Below are 15,604 nucleotides of genomic sequence, written 5' to 3'. Positions count from 1 at the left end.
AGGAATGCTGGATGCTGAGCAGGAAGACAGAGCTATTACTTTGGAACTCCATCTCCTGCTTCAGATGCACATTGTTTATATTCTCTTGACATATTATCTCTTCTCATATTGCAAGTGCTTGCATCTTCCACAGACAGAGCTTGAAATTTTAATCTATATATTTAAATATTAAAAAGGTTATTTTGACTTTAATTTTTAAATGAGCCATTAGCACAACCCTGAATTTGACAGAAGATAAAGCTGATGTAAAACAAAAGCAAATTTATTCCTTCTATGTTTTGTCATTTGACTGCCATGTCTTTAACTTGTCTTTCATACAGATGTACATAGGAATAGAGGGAAAAATTCCCAGAGATGAATTTCTTTTCCATTGAAAAATGGACTGTGAGAAAAGTCACAGAATGATAGAATGGTTTGGGTTGGAAAAGCGCTTGAATTTCATTTCACTCAACCCCCTGCCATGGTCACGGACACCTTCCACTGCCCCAGGTTTCTCCAAGCCCCGCCCAACCTGGTCTTGGACACTTGCAGGGATGGGTCCTGTTTGAGCCCTTCAGAAATATATTTTCTGGCTTTATTTTTGATTGTTTTATTTACATTAGATATTGGTTTTGTGGCAATTAAAAGTCAATTCATTCTACCAGTTGTTCCTATCTTGCACTTGGAGCAATGGTATGGAACAGCACAGAGACAAGAGGAAAACTGGTGAAACTTGGGAGAAATAGTCCCCTTTTATTGTAAAGTGGTGATCAGTAATTTACTGGGAAAATATAGTCCAAGGAAACAAAACAGCAGAGGGCTTTACTTTTAGTATTAAATAAAAAAATTAATGACTAAATTGCAATGATATCAATGCATCCCTTATTCTGCCCTCCACAGTGCAAAGTTTAGAGGTCTCAAAACCCCTCTGTATTTGGTGCATTCAGCAGTTTTCTTTAAAACCCCCAAACCAACACATCCTCACTCCAAAATCTCTCGTTTGACCTGTGGAACATCCTTCCTTTATTGACTCTGTATCTCCCTGAAATCCCCTGAAAGCAAGGGGGCTGCTATTCCAAGGAAAACAGAAATCCTTCCTCGTGGGCACTGATTTGGGACAAGAGGAAGCTTCTTAGCCTCAGATTTTGTTTTGTGATTTATGAAGCAATTTAGGATTTTGTTTTCTTTGCTGTTGAAGCATTTGGCAGCGATGAGTCACAGTGAGCTGGAATGTGCCTGTCCCAGGTGGGAATATGGGACACTTGTTGTACCAAATCCAGTACTCACGGGATTTTTTGGTGGTGATGTTCACCGGGGTGCTGGAGGGCCCTGTCCCCGCTGTGTTGTAGGCTCGGACTGTTGCAAAATACACCGTGTTAGCTCTCAGTCCCGTGATGTTTTTGGCTGTCACATTCCCACTGACTCTGACCTTCCCAGCTGTGCTTTCCTTGGGATCATCTGTCCAGTATAAAATCTGAAAAGCGAGGACAAGGAACAGGCAATTCATTGTTTTCCAGCAATTAGAGGCTTGGCTGGGAAGCAGACATGCTGACAAGGAAGATTTTGAGGAATACAGGATTTTTTGTACTCCAATCTAGCAGGATGTAAACCCAGGCATGAATATTTATAGGGAAGCAATAACATTTCAGAGACTGAATCCCAATTAAGGAACTAAATGAAATCCTTAAATTTACAGATGTCCAGAAGGAAACCTTTGATAAGGTGAGAAATGATAAAGCTTTGTTGGTTTTATGGTTGAACACAAGGAAAGAAAACCTTAAGAGATATAAAAGAACATTTATCTCAATCATCTAAGAGGTTTTTAATTATTTTGTGTCCTGGCTGTAGTTTTGATAACAGTGACACATATTTAGACCTGTTTTTTTTTTTCAGTGCATAATTGATTTAGGAGGGTTTGTGGACTGTACATGACTCTTATTAACTTCATTTATACATTGCAATGATAGGACAGAATTTAAAGTTTTATTGACTTTTTTCCTCTTATCTACAAATTAAAAAAAAAAAAAAAGAAAGAAGAAGAAAAAAGAAATTGCTTTGCTGTGCAAGTAAAATACCCAAGAATCATATCTGACATTGCTTAAACATAAAATCACAGAATCATTTAGGTTGGAAAAGATCTTTAAGATCATCAAGTCCAACCATTAACTCAGCACTGCCAAGTCCAGCACTAAACCATGTCCCCAAGTGCCACATCCACACAACTTTTAAATCCCTCCCTGGATGGGGATGCCACCACTGCCCTCTTCAAAAGTTTGAGTTAATGGTTGGATTTGAAGTTCTTAAAGATCTTTTCCAACCTAAATGATTTTATGATTCTAAGAGGAGGGAGAAGTTAAAAGCCTTTCAGTGCACCACAGCACAAGCTCTGGGTAGCACTGGAGGACATTTATCGTGCCCTGTCCTTTAAGAAGTGCCACGTGTGCCTGTCCCCAAATCCGAGCACAAAAAGTCTGGGACAGAGCTGCGGTTCTAGGCTGTAAATCTGCCTGATCATCTCCGGTGAGATGTTGTTAATGAGAGTCAGGGGAAGAGCTCCACGCTTTGTTGACTTGGAAGCAACTGTTTGTTGATTGGGAGGAGGAGCAACAGGATTTTGGACAGGAAAGGGACACCTTCAAGGTGTAAGAGCCCCATATCCAGTAGCCTAGCCCCTCACCCCATAGCCCAGCCCCTCACCTCGTAGCCCAGCACCCTGCCCGTGTGCCGGTTCCAGGGGATGGGCAGCCAGGACACCTCCACGGCTGCCGCCGACACGCTCCGCGCCGAGGCTCCCCCACGGGCGTTTTTTGTGGTCACAGAGCCAGAGCAAGGGGAGGAGATGCTGGGGGGAGCAGCAGGAAGAGCCCCTGCTGTAACCATGAGCTTTACTCTCCACTTCTGGTGGAACTTCAGCAAAACCTTTCAAAATTGATCATTTCCTGTCTTCTAGGGCAGATTTTTAGAGACTGGCTGCACTGAGTGGTCTGAAAATCCAAACCCTCTGAGAGCTACACCTTCAAGTGTCTCCTGGTTTTCGCAACACACTCAGAAGGAGCACCTTGAGAACAAATTAGTTGAAACAGGCCCTCTACTGAAAATCATTCTGAAAATCCACCCCTTGTCATTTTTACTTCAGCTTCCCACCCCCTGCCTCATGTCTGTTATAAATACTCAATGAGCAGGTTTGAGCAGGGTCCTTAATACCCCTGTGAGGTGTGCCTGATCATATCTGGGACCTGTTGCTGCTGCACACCCATTACTACTAAGAGTAACTTGTGTTACCATCCTCTCCCGAGTAGACGATGGAAATGGAGCTCAGGGTCCCTTCTCCCTCGTTGTTGTAGACACCAACTTTCACCTCGAAAGGAGAGAGGGGTGTGATACTCTCATTCCTATAAACGTATTTGCTGGATTCCACCGAGGCCACCACAGCTTTGGTCCAGGTTGTCGAGCCAAGGGGACGGAGCATGACGATGTAGCCAAAACCTTCCCCATTTTGGAGTTCTTCTGACACTGGCTGTGGTGACAAGGCAGTCAACAAAGATTTGCATGTATCCACTGTTTTAACTGAATCTTCATTCCCTGACTATATTTTAGTGGTATTGATTTAGTTGGCTGTGCCTTGGAGAAGATAATAATGTTTGCCCCATCTGTCAATGTAATACTGAAATAAAAATCAAAACAATAAATCTATTGGGGCAATCAATTTAGAAACAAAAGATCTGATCAGCTCCATTAAAGTTGTCTCTTTCAAGCATGAAGTTTGCAAAATTAAAAAGCATTTCACTCAGTACAAGTTGTAGCATGTAGATTTTTTTTCCCCCAAAGGGGCATAGGAATGCTAATTTTAAATAAATGATTTTAAAGGAAAAAAAAGAGTTGGGAAAGAACAAATGTATACAAAGAAATGTGTGTCAGTTGTATAATTGCCTGCCTGTGAGTACAGTACTGATGTATTTTCTTTTAGCAAAGAGAAAGCCTCGAGTGCATGACCATATTCTTATTTAAGTTTTCAGAACAGAAATGTTCCAGCAAGTCAACATGGCAAAATTAATGTTTCTATTAATAAAATCTCATGTCAAGATACATATGAAAGGCTCAAACTGAAAAGGCAATTACAGCAACACCGTGTCCAGCATGAAGTTTGGTTTTTCACGAGATAAAAATACTTCCACGTTGGCTTCTCAAAGCAAGAGGACATTTATGAAACAAAACCAGGATTACATGGAAGAAAGAAGTGTTTCTCAGTAAAACTGCATTTATTTCGGATACTTGCATCAAAGGAAGGGGCATGGAAAAGCAGGTATGGAAAATGGTGCAAAAAGGCAGAAATAGGGTCAGGAGCTGAGTCCTGGCTCCAACCTCTTCTGCAAACCCTTGGGAGCACAAACAGTGTGAGATGATGGGGGAAAACGTGGAAGCACCTCAGAAGATTTCAGGGCACTTATGTTGTTATTTTCATCATAAATTCCTTCTAATTCTAATAATAAAAATAATGATAATAAGCCTCCCCTAACATTTATAACATGTCTTTCCTTGAGTGTTTTAAAAACATTAATTCCCCAATATTCCCCTTTCCATCTCTTTTCCAGTCCTGAGAGAGTTAAATGTGAGGGATGGTGGCTCACTGGGGATTTATAAGAGTTCAAGCTACTTTCTAGAGCATTTAATTTGTTTTTGAGGCTTCCGTGACCTCAGATTTAATCAAGACATTTAGTGAGTTCATCACAGAAAGCTGCAGAGTTGTGTTCAGAGTTGTTAGCTGGCCATAATTAGGATTTCTTATGACTGTTTTTCAGGACACACTACAGAGTCCAATGGGATAATTTGTTTGAGATCACTCAGGTTGTTTTCAATTTTCATGTTCTTCTGCTCCCAAAGAGGAGACCAGCAGAGGAGAAAATGAAACAAAAGAGTGAAAGGTGCAGATGGAAGAAAACTTAGTTCAGGCAAAGTGGAATTTTGCTCTGTTTGCAGCACGGGAAGGGGAAAACATCAGCAGTGTTATTTATCTACTGGGGATTTTTTTTATTTCTCTTGATCTGATTTTTGACATTTTGACCAAGGAGCTGCCCCATCACTTCTCAGGTTTTGCCAGAGGCTCCCTGCCTTTATCCCAATGCCTGTGGGAAGCTGCTGGGAGGCTGGAAGAGGAGGCTCCTTCTCACAGCACTCACTTTCTACTCTCTGAAATGACCTGCACTCACCCTTTGCAACTTGTCTGGTATTAACTGCTCTGAAAATGTGTATTCTCTGCTCTCGCTGGAGTGCTGGAGAATTAAAGGGCTCATCTCCTTTAACGCATAATAGGATATGTCTTGTCAGCACAGTGTTCCAGAATGGGGAACATGTAAACAAAAGTAGGAAAAATGTAAATGCAGAAAATGGCCAAGCAGATTAGTGTGTTAAGCACCTCCTGTACAATGGAGATAAGAGGGTTATACAGACTTCTAAACATCTTTACAACATGCCTCTTAAACTGTTTATTTTTATAAATTGTTCCTTATAACACAGCAAACTTGCTGTATATCTTACAGGCTGCTTGCTCTCCTCATCCAGGGTGAAATCCAGGCTCCACCAAAGACAGTGACCGAAAGCCTTTGGATTTCAGCAGAGCTGTGATTTCACCCACGGATTTGTCCCCATTAGACAGCTGAGGTTAATTGAGCTAAGAGTTACCTCCCATGTGATGACCAGCTCGGAGCGGCCCCCTCCTCCTCCACTGATGTTCGTTGGTGCCACCACAGGAACTGGAGAAGAAAAGATGCTGGTGTTTGCAGCTGGTTCCCCAAGGCTCAGTCCTGGGGCCAGTCCTGTTTAATGTCTCTGTGGATGGTCTGGACAAAGGGATTGGAAGTTCAGAGGAAGTTCAGAGAGGGCACTAAGTTGGGTGGGAGTGTGGTTCTGCTGGAAGGCTCTTCAGAGGGATCTGGGCAGGCTGGATCCATGGGCTGGGGCCAGTGGTGTGGGATTCAACAAGGTAAAGTGCAGGGTACTGCTCTTGGGTCACAACAGCCACATGGTGAGCTCCAGGATGGAGTAGAGTGGTTGGAAAGTGGCCCAGCAGAAAAGGGCCTGGGGTCGGTGGTGACAGCAGCTGAACATGAGCCCAGGTGGCCATGAAGGCCAAGGTCACCTGGCCTGGATCAGCAATAATGTGGCCACAGGACCCAGGCAGTGGTTGTCCCTCTGCACTGGGCACTGCTGAGGCCACACCTCGAGTGCTGTGTCCAGTTCTGAACAAGGTGGTCATCAGCCAAAGGCTGGGCTTGATTACCTTGGAGGCCTTTCCAAATGGATGATCAGAGCATTTCCTACCTCACCTGCAGCTATTCCGCCTGTCAACAGGTAGAACAGGGATTACACTGCACAGCAGCCCGTTTGAAATTAACTGAAATGATGTTTACACGTTTTCTAAGGCTGAAGCCACAGATGCGTTTGATACATGAGTACCCTGGTTCAAAAAATTAATTAAAGAACTAGGAGCATCAAGTATCTGACATTATTATGCCTCATCAACTAATTGGCAAAATGATGTTCCATTCAGACTGTAGCTGCAACACTACTGATTTACTAATTATGCATTTGTTCAGTAAACATGTTGTTGGAGCAATATATTAATTTTTTTAATTGGTTGTATGTTTTTCTTAGCAAATTCAAAACTCGCAATTTGCTTTTCTCCTTCTCCCAAGAGTGCAAGTGTCCAAAAATTGGTTGATTAGGGTTGGGTTTCTCCAGCATTCCCCAGGTGTGTGGCACCAGAGGTACAGGACTGAGATCAGGGAACTTTGTTGAGGCTGAAGGGTCTCATGGTGGAGAGGCAAAGAAAATATCAACATTTCCTTCCTCTTGCTTTATATTTCTTCTTTAAAGTCTCTGCCAACCCAAACCATTCAATGATTCTGCCATAGCACATTCTTTTTCAGCTGCTAGGGAAGTATAAGAGAAGAGGACATCCCTGGAATGGGCAGAGACAGGAACTTTCTACAGGACATTTGGACTGGCGCATCTCCGAACCCTTTCTTTAGAAATTTCAAGATTGTTTTGTCATTGCCTTCTTTCAGCTCTCACTGTCTGAAAAGCTGATGTGTAGGGTGAGAAATAGGTGGGGTATTTGCATCTCAGAAGGTTTTTTCAGAGATTTTGGGCAAGTCTTGACATATCTGCTTGTCCTTCCCATTGATAAATGCATTAGCCCAGCTCCAGGGGTGGCAATAAAAGCAACAGTGCTTAAGTTCACAGAAATTAAAGTCAACTCATTATCATTTCCAGATTCCAGTCCATGTATAAATCTTTATCTGCTTTCATCCTCTAGAAATGGGAGGAGTTGCAGGATAATTTTGCTGTGCAGCCGTAAAAGTGAGTGCAAGTGCAAACAGCCCGGCTCTCCTGGAGGGTTTCGCAGAGCTGTTCATTTTTGTCACTCACAATCAATGTCTTTGGGCACATCAGAGGCAAATAATTTCAGACTAACAAGAACTGCATGGAAATGGCAAAACAAACTTTCAAGCCTGGTGTTTCACTGTTTCATGAACCAACTGATGCTCAATTAGCTCATGTGTTAAATGTGTTCAGTACTTACTACATTTGTACGGGGTAAATTTTGTGCTGCTGCTCAGCAGAGCTTCAGCTGGGTCAGAGTTGAGAAACAGATGAAAATTTACAGCTGAGTGCACCAACAGAGGCTGAATTAATTCTCAGCTCCATTTTAATGAAAAGAACAGTGGCTCATTTGCATCCACAAACCTACTAATGCTCATATTTCAGCTGGCAAAATAGTTATTACAACAGTGGAGCTCAAATTCACCCTTTCCTGGCCAGGCATTTGCTGTCCACACCATCCTGCTGACTTCAGTTCCCCATTCTGATTAAAAAATTAGGATAACTTGTTATTTTCCCACAACACTGTAATGTTTTGAGACAGAATTTACAGCAGTGAAGGGGGTGAGCAGCTAAAAGCTGAAACGAGTCTTTCTGTCCTTTTGTTAAACTTCAGAGCTATGCTGTAAGGAAATAATCTTCCTTGTGTTATTGCCATAATAAATAACAATAATTTTATTGTTTCTTTCTCCTCTTGTGAATCCCTCAAATAAATAAATAAAAGTTTCAGAAGATGAAAAGTCTCACTGAGTGTTTTTATTGTTTCTTTCTCCTCTTGTGAATCCCTCTAATAAATAAATAAATAAAAGTTTCAGAAGATGAAAGGTCTCACTGAGTGCCTGGTTTTGAATCTCCCACTTTGCAAAGCCCCACGGAGGTAACAGCAACAAAAACCTTCTCAAGATTAATTTGGGCTTTGTGATCAATCATGTAATGGAAAATATTTACTTGAGATACTCTGTTGGGAAATTTTAAAAGTCTGACCTTCTCTGGAAGGTGCTGGGGGTTGGGACTAGATGGTCGCTATGGTCCCTACCAATCCAAACCATTCTGGGATTCTATTCCCAGAAACAAATGGATTCCATGTTCTAAAAAAACCTGTATTTTCTTCTGTATAATGTACAATACTGTATTTTGAGTTCTGTCCTGAAATGCAGCTTGCCAAACTTCAGAGCTTGGCAAATGAGATAAATAGAGAAGAGAAAGTGGATTGTAAAAGCTGCTTCCATTTTACTGCTTTCCATCCTACAAATACTGATTTTATAGGCGGGAGAGAATTGATAAGCAGGGGGCTGCGAGAAACATAAAACAAACCAAAGGTTTGGGCTGCAAATAAATTGTACCAGATTGAGCAGGTCAAAGGATTGACAGCGTTGGTCACCCAAGAGTGAGGCAGCTTCCCGTGAGGTTCCAAGTCCCCGAAGATAAAAGAGTGAAGGTCAGACAGATAGCAAGGATCCCACTCTGGAGTCAGTGGAAGCTGTTGGCTTCACCGGGCTTTGGATTTATTTCCTCCAATATCCAAAGTTAAAGCCAATATCCTTTTCCTTACTGATGCTCAGATATCAAACACCTCTGCAGCCAAGGGATATTCAGAGAGTGGAGTTATCATTTCCTGTGAAAGTCCCTGAGCACAGTAAAAACTTGGATTTAATTGGGAGACCAAAAGGTGTTCTCCCCAATTGCTTGAGTGAAAGGTTGGTTGGGACATATCAAAGGGAGGAGCATAGGCTAACTCCAGCTTTTATCGTGGAATCCCAGAATGGTTGGGGTTGGAAGGGACCTTAAAGCCCACCCAGTGCCACCCCTGCCATGGGCAGGGACACCTCCCACTGTCCCAGGCTGCTCCAAGCCCCGTCCAGTAACGTGCTCTTGTGGAAGGCTCCCTGCCTATGGAACTGGGTAAATAACCCTGTAGGAGTGAGTGACTCTGCTGCAGTGAAATCCCCACAGTTGAGAGCTGGGAAAAAACTGGCAGAAAATAGGGCCTTACCTGCTGCTTTGGTTTTCAGCAGAGCTGATGGCCTGCTCGGCTCCCCAATCCCAACGCCGTTGCTGGCAACCACCCGGAACTCGTACTCAACCCAGGGGCTTAAATCCACCACTGTGGCCTTGTGAGTCCTGCCATTAATGACCTCGGGAGCTAAAGGTAATTGTGACACCAACAATGGATTTTTGAGGTAATTCATTGTATAAACAAAACAAAAAATCCAAGACAACTCCTGAATTGTTTACCTGTGGCAACCGCCTGCCATCCCACCGAGAAGGGAGTCCTGGTCTGCACACTGTAGATCTGCACTGGGCTGTTGTTATCTACTCCAGGCTTCCAGGATAACCCAGCAGTTGTGCTAGAAACATGTTCAACTTTAACATCTTCTGGTGGACCTGGGGGGCCTGACACGATCAGCATTTTAAGAGGAAGGTATTGGGAAGAGAAGATTCACTGCTGGAATGGGTTGGGCAACTCTTACTTTCTCAAGTCAGAGGAATTATTCATAAAGCTGCAGTGTCATGAAAGCAGCACAATCCCTAAAATGATGGCTCCACGCCTGGATTACATTTTTATGAGTCAGGAAAATTAATGTCTTGATGTCACTAACATGAAAACTACAAACAAAGGAATGATTTCTTTTTTGTGTCTGACAAAGAAAGGCACCCAATGTTGTCTTTTGTTGAACCATCGAACATTTTGAGAATTCCTACTGAATTTAATCAAAACTGAGGTTCAGGAAGAATGCAGGATGGTGCACTACACAGATTCCTGATTTCTCTTAGGGCTTACAGATCTGCTCCCATGACAGCATTTCCTCACTGCTGGTGGTAAAAAACTGAGTTAGAAATTATTATTTCATATTATCTCCAAGTAGGGGAAAGGAATGAGGTCTTTTGATTTTCCCAGCCTGCAGAGTGACCCAGAGATTCCTGGAGGAAACGACAACACTGCTGAGATCAGAAGACCTCCCTCTGACCTGTGTGGCCAGAAAATTTTGCAAATAGACCACAGCAGGACTGCAGAGGTTTCCCTGGGTTGGCTGAACACCAGGATCATGCTGGCCACAATTTTGGGGCCAAGAGTACAAGATATGAAACATTTCACTACTGAGATGTGGAATTGATATGCCAGGAGTCATTCAAACAGCAGCTGATGTTAAGTATTCCTAATTCCTCTAGGAGATGTGTGTGTCTCCCTTACAGACATACCTCTCACAATTATATCTGCTGTGGCAGATTGACTGTCTAAAGAAGTTTGCACCACGCACACATATTTCCCAGAATGATGCAGCTGAATATTTCTTATCATCAAATCCCCAGCAGATTCCTGGAGAGATACAAAAAAAAAATAAAAAAACCCCAAACTAATCACTCACAACATGCTTTCCATACTGGGCATTTTAATAAATTGCTCAATATTAATAAAAAATTCAGCTTTTAAATTAAAATATTCATAGCTATCATCAGTTTCTTTCATGGGGACATTTTTATTATGGCTTCACAAATAACTCAAGTGCCTTTATGAAATTTAGGGAAGAAAAATAAATGGTTGCAGCCCTTGTAAAGAAACAGTGATTTGCCAGGCATATAAACAGCGAGGAAGGAATTATGACAAACATTTATGTCGTGTAAAGACTGTGGCAAAGAGTTTCATTAAGGAGTTGGGGAAACTCACTCTTCCAATCCTTTCAAAGTGATGGATTCCTCTGCTCAAATCAATTCTCTGGCCATTGAATGACCACGAGAACAGCACGTCCAGGGAGGGGTCGTGGGACACCTGGCATGGCAGGACAATGCTCTCTCCAACTGTTGCATCTGTGTCAGAAGGTGGAATAGTGATGACAGTCCTTTCTGAGGAGGCAAAAAAATTAGATCCTTTTCTGTTAAAATGCTTGTAAAAAGAGCAGCTATTGAGGGAGTTTTGTACCATTTGGGAAGTGATTTCAAATTGGCCCAAATGTTCTGTAATAAAGGGAATTCTCTCTAATCCAGTGATGATTTTAGACCACTCCTATGGCAGCACCAGCCCCACAACCGAGTTGTGTGCCTGAGAGTGAGCAGTTGTGGGAGGAACACCTTAAATTAGTTTATATTTATATTAGGAACCCCCTAAATTATATTACATCATACAGCCCATAATCAATAATTATGATTTCAGTTGAAAAGTGCTGATTTCTCTTAAAAACTCTTAAAAAAAGATTTGAAGAATTCTCCTGGCCAAAACTTGCAGCAAAACCAAAATTGCTGCTCATCTCCACTTACTTTATACATTGACATCCTTAACCTGTATTAATGTTAGCGGTAATTTACTCCACAGCACCACTCATATTACAGCTTCAAAGATGTTCCCAGGCAGGAAAATAATTTATTTGATCATTTTTAATCCATTAGATCGAAACCCAAACTTGCAGCTCTCATGAAGGGAAGTATCAGCTCACTGAAGGGGAAAGAAATGGGTTTATACGGCTTCACTTTTGTTGATATGACTGGCAGAGAGATTAGAGATAACAACCACTTTGTTGTAAGCAATTCCCTTGAATAAAGCTTTTGTGCATGGAAGTGTTATAAAGTGCTGAGAATTTAGACCCATGTAGAAAATGAGAGCAGAATCTCTTCAACAATATTAAAATGCTCTGAAAATAATGTGAGAGGAGGAGAAGGAAATGTGCACGAGCTGTGTTAGTTCAGTGCTCATCACAGCTTAACTCCAGAATTTAAGTGATTGTTAAATCACAGAATTCTGCAAAGATTTGGGTTGGAAAGGACCTTAAATCCCACCCAGTGCCACCTCTGCCATGAGCAGGGACACCTCCCACCATCTCAGGGTGCTCTAAGCCCTGTCCAACCTGGCCTTGAACACTGCTGTTATCATAAGAAATCTCCTTTATTACTGGCAGGCACCTGTTTACCTCCACCAAATAAATATTGAAAGCTGCCCTTTTGAGAAGTACATTGGGTTTGAGCATGAGGTGTGTTTTTTAGTAGTGATAACAAAAAATAAATTCATTTATTATGGTGTTCCCATCCTCTTGCACTTCTCATTGTATCCTCCTCGTCCCCACTAATGCAGAATGTTCACCTGGGTGATATTTGCTGCTTCTTTTATGGGCTTGTACTCAAAACTTCCACCTCAAATACTTTTAAAAGCTTCTTAAAAGCGCTTGGTTCTGCCTTATCCATCCATCTCGCTTAGCAACAGCCAACACACATTATATGGCAAATCCCATTCCAGAGGAGAAAAGAGGGAAGATGTTGTGAGTGCTGGAGGTGTAATAAAGACTTCTCCCACAAAGAATAAACAACTCGATGAGCAGCAATAAACTTAATTTGCACATTAGCTATGCTTTCCCAAGTTCTGACATTTCAGTTGAAAATAATGCTGAAGCAATGAGGCCTATAATTGAACAGCCCAAACTTCTCCAGAGGGGAAACAAAACCAAATGTTCCCTGCAAACAAGATCATTTTTATACCATGTTGTTACTCGGTGTTTTAATAAACTTCATAAATGCCAAACAAAATAATTTTTTTTCTCATGTTTTAGTGGGATTTTCCCATATTGCTGCCATGTATGGGACATGTGAGAGGGGACAGAAGCTTAATGAAGTCAGAGCTGCTGAAACCCTGAAGTTCTTGGTGTTTTCATTGCTGGCTGTGCTGCAGCACTGTCTCAGGCCACACTCTGAGCTGTATCAGTGCTAATTGCTCTGTCAGAAGGTGAATATTAAAAAGATTTTTGCCAGATGCAAAGTTAGGGAGGAGGCCATCCTTCAGGCTACAGCAACCATTCTGATAGTACTGAAAACAAGGATATTAAGGAAAAAAGTTACAAATTCAAATCAGAGAATCCTAGAACGGGTTGGGTTGGAAGGGACTTTAAAACTCATCTCGCTCCACAAAAGAAGGAAACCCTGAAGTACCTTTCACAATCAGGTTCCCTGAGTTTCTGGCAGCTCCAAACTGGTTGGTGGCTACACAAGTGTAAATCCCAGCGTCTGCCTTGGAGATGTTGTAGATCCTGAGGCTGCCATCCTCCAGGAACACCACCCTGGGGAAAAACAAACAAAATGGAATCATGGAATCCCAGAATGGTTTGGGTTGGATGGGATCTTAAAGCTTATCCCATCCCCTGGCAAGGACAGGGACACCTTCCAGCATCCCAGGTGGCTCCAAGCCCCATTCTACCTGGCCTTGGACACCTCCAAGGATGGGGAATCCACAACTTTCCTGGGCAACAGTAGAAAAATAGAAATTGAAGAGTCTTCTGGCAGAGGCACAGTAACAGAAGTGCAGTGCTGCTTTTGATATTTAAACGTTTCCATTGTGATTTTTCTCTTCTCCAGCAAGCTGAACACGTGTTAACCAATTTTCACCTCTGCTGCTTATTAATTTCTATATTAGAAATGTTTTATTGGCAAACTGGGGCTGGTCATTCACTTTTCCAGGTGACTTTCTTACAACAAAATCTGGAGTCTCAAGAAAAAGTCGAAAGACTCAACTTGTTACTTACTTATGTTCTATTTTACCATGTTCTGCTTTTTTTTACAGATCCCAGTGCTCCTATGCCAAGATAAGGTTGTGTGTGAGCCCAGCTGCCCATGGAATTGTGTCAGGATTATTAAAAGATATTATCAGACTGGCTGAGATGCTCAAATGCCACCTCACCAGCCAAGGACCCAAATCAAATCCATCACTGTCTCACAGGGCCCTCGAACCACCTTGGAGTCACTGAGTTGTTTTATATCAGTTTGCAGAGTATTGGGAAAATTGCATTTAGTGGTAAATTCGGGACCACTCTTATGGACAGATTTCATTTTTAAGCTTGTTCTTATATTTTTTTTCGTGTTAATGAGATGGTTTGGGATGTAAGTCAGGACAAGAATTGGATATGATTTCCTTGGATCAGCTGTCACTGTGTGCCTGGCACCTTTCTGCTGTCACATACAAGGGCAGGACTTCAGGATCTGGGGGTTCTTCTTCAGAATCACACAGAACACACATCTAAAAGCAGAGGGTTTTAATATCAAAGCTGAATTAGCAATGAACTTTAAGTCAGAAAATATTAGTCTGTAATATTTTGGAGTGTTTTTTCCCAGTTCTTCAACATCCACCTGCTGCACCTGGTAAACGTGGAACTTCTTAAACAAATTTTTTTCTGAGTTTAAAGGAAATTTAGGACATGAAGGTCCTGGAATTTCCATAGAAATGGAGTCAGGGTCTCTATGTGCATCTCCTCTTGACACTAAGCTCAGTCCGTAACAGGCATCAGAGGATCTGCACCCAAATGCCACATTTCCTTACATTCAAAAAAATCCACTGTAAGCCACAACTCCACAGGAAACCAGGCTCCACTCACTCACAGCAGCACTGTATCATTTTTTATATCCCTCATTTAATTGATGTTTAACTCTAATACAAGGCTCCTTTCATAAAATAGAAAATATCTAATTCATGCATCACAGCTTGAGTATTTAATATTTATTACTAACAACATAAGATTGGGTGATGTACTGAATTATTAAAGGAAATGAACAGTCACAAGAGCAGAAGCTGGAGCTGGCAGGAGCATGAGAACCATTAAACACACAAAAAAAACATCACAGTGTGTTTCTGTTTCCCATTCTGGCATTCATACATTTGTAGCTGCAAGTGGAACACACATCAGACCTTGTCCTGCTTCTGTTACACCCTCCCAGCCTCTCAGCTGAAAAGCAGAAGCACTAAACTTGCATTTCTGGTGATCTTCTCGCTCACAACCCCCCAATCTCATGTCTCCCACACTCATCTGACCTTTCCCTGCACAAAGATCTGCTCCTGAGTAGGGCAAGGTGGGTTTAGGACCGGCAGAAGAACACGTGTTCCTGTGGTGCTGGGCATGCAGTCACTGGGGTGTGCTGCTGAGAGGGGAAGGGATTTAGGCTTGAATGAAAAATCTTTGTTTCCTTGGCAATAATCACCAGGTACTGCAGCACCTCCTGGTTTGCCACTGGTGGTACAGTGAGGAAATAAGTTCAGGTTTAAAAATCCATCGTATTGAACTGGAGCAGAGCAGAATAGGAAGCACCAAAGTCCCCTCCTCAATACAGTGATGCATCAGCTGATTGATATTTTTTGGATAAGGAAGGATGAATGAAGTTGTGCCAGGGCGGGGTTAGGTTGGATTTTAGGGAAAGGTTCTTCCCCCAGAGGGTGCTGGGCACTGCCCAGGCTCCCCAGGGAATGGGCACGGCCCCGAGGCTGCCAGAGCTCCAGGAG

The 15,604-nt window shown here is 42.3% G+C and overlaps 1 protein-coding gene across 1 annotated transcript in view; it reads right to left on the bottom strand.

The window, feature by feature from the left end:
* Positions 1–15,604, bottom strand: part of LOC103624394 (contactin-6) — a 126,785-nt gene that overhangs the window by 4,021 nt on the left and 107,160 nt on the right. The window contains exons 12-20 of the mRNA XM_017747251.1: positions 13,270–13,397; positions 11,027–11,202; positions 10,561–10,678; positions 9,595–9,753; positions 9,353–9,502; positions 5,659–5,729; positions 3,264–3,496; positions 2,677–2,794; positions 1,267–1,453 (exon numbers count right to left, since the gene is read on the bottom strand). Of these exons, the coding sequence (XP_017602740.1) occupies positions 1,267–1,453; positions 2,677–2,794; positions 3,264–3,496; positions 5,659–5,729; positions 9,353–9,502; positions 9,595–9,753; positions 10,561–10,678; positions 11,027–11,202; positions 13,270–13,397 (1,340 nt within the window). The remainder of the gene's footprint in view (positions 1–1,266; positions 1,454–2,676; positions 2,795–3,263; positions 3,497–5,658; positions 5,730–9,352; positions 9,503–9,594; positions 9,754–10,560; positions 10,679–11,026; positions 11,203–13,269; positions 13,398–15,604) is intronic.

The sequence above is a fragment of the Corvus brachyrhynchos genome, unplaced genomic scaffold, assembly GCF_000691975.1.
Source record: "Corvus brachyrhynchos isolate BGI_N302 unplaced genomic scaffold, ASM69197v1 scaffold91, whole genome shotgun sequence".
Lineage (NCBI taxonomy): Eukaryota > Metazoa > Chordata > Aves > Passeriformes > Corvidae > Corvus > Corvus brachyrhynchos.
This window is presented reverse-complemented; position numbering and strand designations above follow the sequence as displayed.